Genomic DNA, 7468 nt, shown 5'->3' on the forward strand with positions numbered 1-7468 from the left:
TATACATCACCCTCATGTCTTGTGGAACTCAAAAGGAGCCAGAATGACCGTCTCCTTTTCACTTTGTGTGGAAATAATTCAGTGAAAGTAAACGTTGTCTGAAGCTGTCATGCTGTGTTGTGCAGTAGGGCGCTGCAGGGATCTGTATGACCTCTAGAGGGCGACAAAACGCTGGATGCTGTTCATCATCTGAGGCGGAGATGGCGAGGAAGAAGCTGTCAAAACACTGCAAGGCCGTTTGTCTGGCATTTAAACATCAATTGGTTATGCTTCAAATTTGCACCTTACATTTGATTACATGTGCTGTTAAGGTAAGTTCATTTAAATGCATTAATCTTTCACGGTGTTATATATTTTTAGCCATTACGAAACGCCAGCTTGACACCCATCAAAACATACAGCAACGTCGTTATATACAAATGAAGTCATGATAACCAACCAGATTAGTAAAACTAGTCTTTTCTGTTAAGCTTGATCTTTTGTGTGTTTTAATAATGTATATTTACAGTATTCAAGTAAATTTGATATCAAATCGATATCTGCACACATAAGAACCCCCTTAGAAACAATCGCCATGTTAACCATAGTTTCCTCTAAAGGCGTGGTTCATTGTTACTTCTGTAAAACCATGTTAATTCAACATTTATGGAATTGTTTAATTTCTCATTTTAATGACAGTGGTGGCTACTGTCAAGTTACCGCAAATTGTATTGCAGTATAGAAACAATGATCAAACACTAGTCCATCTATTTCAGAGACAGTTCACCCAAAAATGAACAATCCGTTATCCCCACTGATATATATATATATATATATATATATATATTATAGATCAGTGGTCATCCCTCATGTTTTACCAAAACCAAATAACTTGCTTTCTTCTGTGGAAAATCCTGGTTGGTCTCACAGGACCAATCCTGTGTTTTTGTCCATACGATTGAAGTCATTGTGAACCACAGTTATTTGGTTGCTCTGTCTCTCCATTTTCCCTTCACAGGAGGATGTAAACCTCTACAATGTATCCGCCTGAGCATCTCAACGTGAGCCCCTGGGGCTTGTCTGAGTTTTTGGTCCAGAGGAGGCTGCTTGGTTTTGGGGCGTTGCTGGCCTGGATAATCTTGTTCCACCTGCTGGTCAACGTTTGGCTCCTCTGTGTCTTCACAAGCCTCTTAGTGGTCTTAGGTGGTTGGTTTGGTTCCCAGGCTGTCCTGGACTCAGACAGCGTTGTTCATCTGGAGCGCTTTGCTAGGCTGGACGAGATCCCACATAGTGCCGAGAGCGAGCAACAACTGGAAGATGAGATCCAGAAGACAGTTGCCAAGATCATACGTGACTTTGTCACCTCGTGGTACAGCACCATTTCCAGAGAAAAGGAGTTTGAGGATGAGGTGCACAATGCCATGATCTCCATTGCGATGGAGCTGAAGGGTCGAGCGGCAAGAGTTGACAGGAAAGCTTTATCCCAGAGGGCTTTAGACCTATCTGGATGCCACCTTCAGTGTTATTTGAGTGCCAAGGAAGCCATTAAACATCAAGTGGTGGACAAAGATGGAGATCTCTGGGAGGTGTACAGCAAATTCTGCCCTCCTCATCCCGCTCTTCAGAGCTCTGCTGTCGAGGTGAATTACGTACGGGCCATTGTAGATCTGCTTCTCCATGTTCTTGTACCTCCTCCACATTTAGAAACCAGAACAGGTCGATTTGTGGTGGGCGAACTTATAACGTGCAATGTTCTGCTGCCTTTAATTGCAAAACTGTCTGACCCAGACTGGCTAAACATGCTGATTGTAAGCATCTTCAGTAAATCCAGTGAACCAGCCCCAGAGCCAGAACCAGTAGAAGTTCAGGCTCCACCACAAGTTGTATCTGATCAAGAAAACACACTGCAAGAACTTGAAATTCCTTGCGTTCTGACCCTAAAAGCCACCCCAGAGACCCCCACAGCAATGGAGGCCCCAACGCCAGAACTTGCAGTTTACGATGTCATTGACTCCGGTGATCTTTATTCTCCACACAACCTGGAGGAAGATGAACCACGGTTGACCAAACCATTTCCGTTGGGTTTTAGCCCCAGGGATTATCTGAGGCTCGGTAAATCCAATCCTTTCTATCAAGAAACCGACTCTGATTTGGATTCTCCTCTAACAGACTTCAAGCGGAACTCCCTAGAATCGCTGGTTCTGACTGGTTCAGAGGAGACCCTTTCAGAAAGACTTGCCGAATGCGCCACTCCAGTTGATGCTGTGTTAGACCTCGAGGATGAACTTCCAACTTACTCCAATACGACAGAGAAGGAGCTATCAGTACATTCCACCTGTGTGCCCGAGGAAGAGTCATCAAGCTTTTGCACTCTTCAGCCGTTGGAGAAGAGTAACTCGAGTGCAGACCAGCCAGGCCTGGTGAACCCCAGTGAGCTGGCTTTGACTGCACCCATCCAGGCTTCTTCACCAGCTGGGATGGCATCCCTGGCAACTTTCAGCTTCGAGCCCCTTAGCAGTCCAGAGGGTCCAGTCATTATCCAGAACCTCCGCATCACTGGCACCATCACTGCCAAGGAGCACCGAGGCACTGGCTCACATCCCTACACTCTCTACACTGTAAAGGTGAATTGGTTCTCACTTTTCTCTGTTAAATCATGCTAGTTAAGTTATCAAGTTAGCCTAGTTAAAGAGTGGGTTAAGTTTATGATGTTTGATATTTAATAGTTCACACTCTCCTAATTTTACATTTAGTACTTTCTGTACTGGAAGCTTCTGACACCAAGACGAATTCCTTGTGTGTGTGTAAACACACTTGCCAATAAAGCTGAGATTCTGAGATTCCCTTTGCCGTCATGTAAAGCCGACTTAAAGTCTTCTTTAAAACATGACTAATTTCATTGTTAAATGTAATCTTTATTTTTTTTATATTATTATGTTAATATATTCAGAATTTCCATTGATCATACTGTACATTATAATGTTTTGCTGCTTAAATTCATGTGAAACATTTAAAACAATTGATTTTAATTTGAAGGATTCATTTTTTTAAATTAATTTACACAATACTGTATTGGATTTTAATATTGTACACTAATTGCATATCAACTATAACAATTGTTAATAATTATAGCTTTTAATAATAATTGATTTTTAAAATAAAACTATTGATATTAGTTTTAATTTCAGTGTTTTCTTTTTATTTGTTTAGACAAAATTGTATAGAATTTTAATATTTAACATTTTTCTGTTTTTTTTTTTTCCAGACATAAAAATAATTATTATATATGACAGAATTTTAATATTGGCCTTTCTCTGAAGTGCCTTTATTGTAATTTTAGTCTCTACAGTATTTAATCATATTTCTGTCTTCATTTAACAATTAGCACATCACGCTATTCATGGAAATGTCCAGTTCATTCTTATAGGATGTTCTGTAAAGCTTTAGTTTGTAATAGTAATCAAGGGGGCGGAGCAAAACGTCATTATAATATGGTTACTTAATAATAATGTATTTGTCTTGCAGTATGAAACAGCCATGGACTCTGAGAATCCTGAAGCTTTGCAGCCCATGGCCTATCACACTGTCAACCGACGCTACAGTGAATTCCTCAACCTTCAGACCCGTTTGGAGGAGAAACCAGAATTACGCAAGATTCTTAAACGTGAGCGGAGCACATTAGTCCTGTCAGTTTCAAAGCTTTCCAAAGCACTGTTTTATTGGTTGTCTTGTTCTGTTAACTAGATGTGAAAGGACCAAAGAAAATATTTCCTGAGCTTCCATTTGGAAACATGGACAGTGACAAAGTCGAGGCCAGGAAAGGTCTTTTGGAAACATTCCTTAGAGTACGTTCTTTGAATTCCTTTTTTTTTTTTTAAATATATATATATAAATTACATAAACCTGACTATACAGTGGGTACGGAAAGTATTCAGACCCCCTTAAATTTTTCACTCTTTGTTATATTGCAGCCATTTACTAAAATCATTTAAGTTAATTTTTTTCCCTCATTAATGTACACACAGCACCCCATATTGACAGAAAAACACAGAATTGTTGACATGTTTGCAGATTTATTAAAAAAGAAAAACTGAAATATCACATGGTCCTAAGTATTCAGACCCTTTGCTGTGACACTCATATATTTAACTCAGGTGCTGTCCATTTCTTCTGATCATCCTGGAGATGGTTCTACACCTTCGTATTCCATTCCACAGAACTTCTTTTAAATGTTTATTCATGTTTTCTTTTATTACAGCAACTTTGTGCCATTCCTGAAACGGCCAACAGTGAGGAAATGCAAGAATTTCTCGCTCTAAACACTGATGCAAGAATTGCCTTTGTTAAGAAACCCTTCATTGTTTCACGCATAGACAGGGTACTTTTCAAAATGCACATTGTTTGTTTTGACTGAAACACTTCACATAAAAAGTCTTTCATGAGATAATCTGTGACTTGGCAGATTGTGGTGAACGCTATAGTGGACACCCTGAAGACGGCCTTCCCTCGCTCAGAACCACAAAGTCCTACTGATGAAATTGACGCAGATCCTGATGGGAAACTGTCCACTGACAAGAAATCCAAGTATGGCAAGAAAGCTGCTTATTTAAAGTATTTTCTGAATGTTTATAGCTGTAAATCATTTCCTGTATGACTAACACACGTTTCTCTGTTTCATTTCTAGGTCTAGAATGAGGTTCTCTAGTAAAGTTGCCCCTGCTCTCAGTGTGTTGGACATGAAACCCAAAGTGCTTTACTGCTTTGATGAAAGCAGCTCTGTAAGTAGCATTCATCAGTAACTGAGCCTTTTCCAATGCACCATTAGAAGGAAGCGAATGAGAAATGGAAAATCGCTTTTGTTCATTTCCACTTTGATCTGCAATTTCCACTTAGTCTGCAATAGTCACTGCTGATCAGCAACACAGGGAATATGCATTGATTTGTTGTTGTTTTTGAAGGTTTTCAATGGCTTCTCGTTGAATGAGCTGGAGAGCTTCATCTCAGAGAAGGAGCGTTTAGAGGGTCAAGCAGGGTTTGATGCTGATGCAGAGAGAAGCGGAGGCCCAGGACCTAAATGGGATATGAAAACATGCACATGTGCCAGAGCACAGCTACAGAATGCACCTGCCTTCAGTGACTATGGTAATGACTCTTGTATGAGAGAAATCATTTTAGTTATTATAGTAATACATGAGTTCAACATATTAATCCAATCACCGCTGTTCTTTTGATAATAACTCGAGAGAAGGGTTGCTCAGACAAGGATTTTAAATATAGTGTATAAATCATATGAACCACTTAAATGAGGCTTTTGAAGCTCCGGTTACCATTTTAGCATGGAAAAGCATGACTGTATAGAACTGTATATTTTTCAATAAAAACAATAGCTATTCAGACAGGAAGAAAAAAAGATTTCATATTATATATAGAATTTATATTATTTATTGATTTTATATATATATATTATTATTTTTTTTTTTTCGAATTTTAAATTAGATTAGGATTAAATTATTTTAATATATGAAAATAATAAAATAAATAATAATTAATTATAATTTAATTTAAATACTGCATCCCCCTCAGAAGTTTGTTGGAGAATTGCACATTTACAAAAGGGGTTTTTCGCAGCCGTAGAACAGGAGATCTACCTAAAGTTCAGCTCTAACCCTGATCAAACCCAACCAAACCGGCTAATTAATATTCAATATTCAGGAGCGCTTGATAATCACAGACAGGTGTGTTGGATCAGGGTTGGTACTAAACTCTGCAGGTAGGTAGATCTCCAGGAACAGGATTGGGCACCCTGAAATAGAAGAACCGCTTTGGGTTTCCCAAAGAACCTTTCAGTGAACAGTTCTTGAAAGAACCACTTTTTCTTAGTGTGATGGACATTTTAATAATCTGAAGAACCTTTTTCCACTATAAAGAACCTTTTGTGCAATGGAATGTTAAGGGATGTTAAAGGTTCTTCATGGAACCATAGATGCCAATAAAGAACCTTTATTTTTTAAGAGTGTTGGGTCAGTAGGATTAATCTGTAATATTAATCTGTAAATTAACTCTAGAGGGCAGCATTGCACTTTCATAATGTTGCATAGTATCCATTTGCATTGACAAAAACCAGCTCATAGTTCTGTGCAGGAAAAAATAAACAAAGTAATTTCATGCTCCATATTATAAAAACATGTCAGTGATTGGATCTGTGTGTGTTCATATTTTGTATTTTAGTTGTACTTGTGGACGTGGAACATGATGTGCTCTTATTCAGTCATTCTGGAAGTCGTTTTACAAACACATTTTCAAAGATTCTGACCAATGTCTCTTATAGTCTTTTCCAGCCGTGACTGATGTCTTTATATTGTGTGTACCTGTGTGTTTGTACACAGCTAGTGAGACACCTCTATCTGACCAGGCCCTGAATATCCTGTGTGTGATCATGAAGGATCAGTGGAGCTGGCTTTGCACAGAGAACATCCAGAGGACCATCAGAATGCTGTTTGGGACCCTCATTGAAAGGTGTGTCCACCCCACTGATATGACCAGTTCCCGGTGTAATTAATCTTTGGTAGCTTCTTGAATTCATTTCAGATTCACACACACCCAGTTTTGCAGTATTTTGATTTAATCTCAAAGCTGAACCAACTGTTGAACATTTCTGCAATGCATTTTGAATTACGCTGTTGATGTTTTTTTTTTTTAACTATGGAGAATTTATCAAGCATATTTTAGCAGTATTAGCACACAGAAAGTTCATCCCTGCCAAGCAAAAGCTCAGTGCATTCATTTGTCTCTTTAATCTGCTGCTATGGGATTTTAGAGACATTGTCCAACACATCTCTCATCTCTGATGTGGAAAGAAGTGTTTTCAACTTAGTAAATGCCATAAATCTAGACCTTATCTATAGATTTAAAGGGGTCATATGATGCGATTTCAAGTTTTCCTTTCTCTTTGGAGTGTTACAAGCTGATTGTGCATAGATAAGATCTCTGAAGTTGCAAAGACTAAAGTCTCAAAACCAAAGAGATATTCTTTATCAAAGTTAAGACTCTGCCACTCCCCCCTAAAACAGCTCGTTCTAACACGCCCCCACATATCTACCTCACTATGTGGAAATATTAGCATAATGCCGCCCAAATGTGCACGCAAAGAAAGAAGGCGTGGTTTCAGTAACCGCAGTTAGTGTTGAAGCAGCATGTCAGGGAGACGCTGTGTGTTTCCTTCTGAATCAGTGACTGTAAGTATGTTTTGTTATTAGTTTGAGTATTTGCTATTGACTGTTCAAATGGGGAGTTTTGCGCATTGTGTGTGTGTGTGCGTGCGTGCGAGAGAGAGAGAGAGAGTGGGAGTGGGGGTGGGGGGGTCACATCACAAACACATACCAGCTTCATCACTGTGTCTGTCACGCGACTCTGTTCCCCTTTCGGGCTCTGTCTTTACATTTATTTTGAAAGATGAAGCTCGCGATTAAAGTTAAGGGGGGTTACATTT

The 7468-nt window shown here is 39.1% G+C and overlaps 1 protein-coding gene across 2 annotated transcripts in view; it reads left to right on the forward strand.

The window, feature by feature from the left end:
- Nucleotides 1-201: 201 nt before the first annotated feature.
- The window catches only part of LOC107597509 (sorting nexin-19-like), a 28591-nt gene continuing 21324 nt past the window's right edge, over nt 202-7468 (forward strand). Inside the window, exons 1-9 of one of the 2 annotated variants that reach the window (XM_016288602.1) lie at nt 202-311; nt 998-2603; nt 3505-3643; nt 3724-3824; nt 4238-4357; nt 4442-4563; nt 4664-4757; nt 4938-5121; nt 6366-6495. In XM_016288602.1, the coding sequence (XP_016144088.1) occupies nt 1017-2603; nt 3505-3643; nt 3724-3824; nt 4238-4357; nt 4442-4563; nt 4664-4757; nt 4938-5121; nt 6366-6495 (2477 nt within the window). In that variant the 5' untranslated portion in view covers nt 202-311; nt 998-1016. The remainder of the gene's footprint in view (nt 312-997; nt 2604-3504; nt 3644-3723; nt 3825-4237; nt 4358-4441; nt 4564-4663; nt 4758-4937; nt 5122-6365; nt 6496-7468) is intronic. The other variant, XM_016288604.1, reaches the window with a different exon arrangement.

Source organism: Sinocyclocheilus grahami, unplaced genomic scaffold (assembly GCF_001515645.1).
Source record: "Sinocyclocheilus grahami isolate Dianchi unplaced genomic scaffold, SAMN03320097.WGS_v1.1 scaffold233.1, whole genome shotgun sequence".
In the NCBI taxonomy this organism is placed as follows: domain Eukaryota; kingdom Metazoa; phylum Chordata; class Actinopteri; order Cypriniformes; family Cyprinidae; genus Sinocyclocheilus; species Sinocyclocheilus grahami.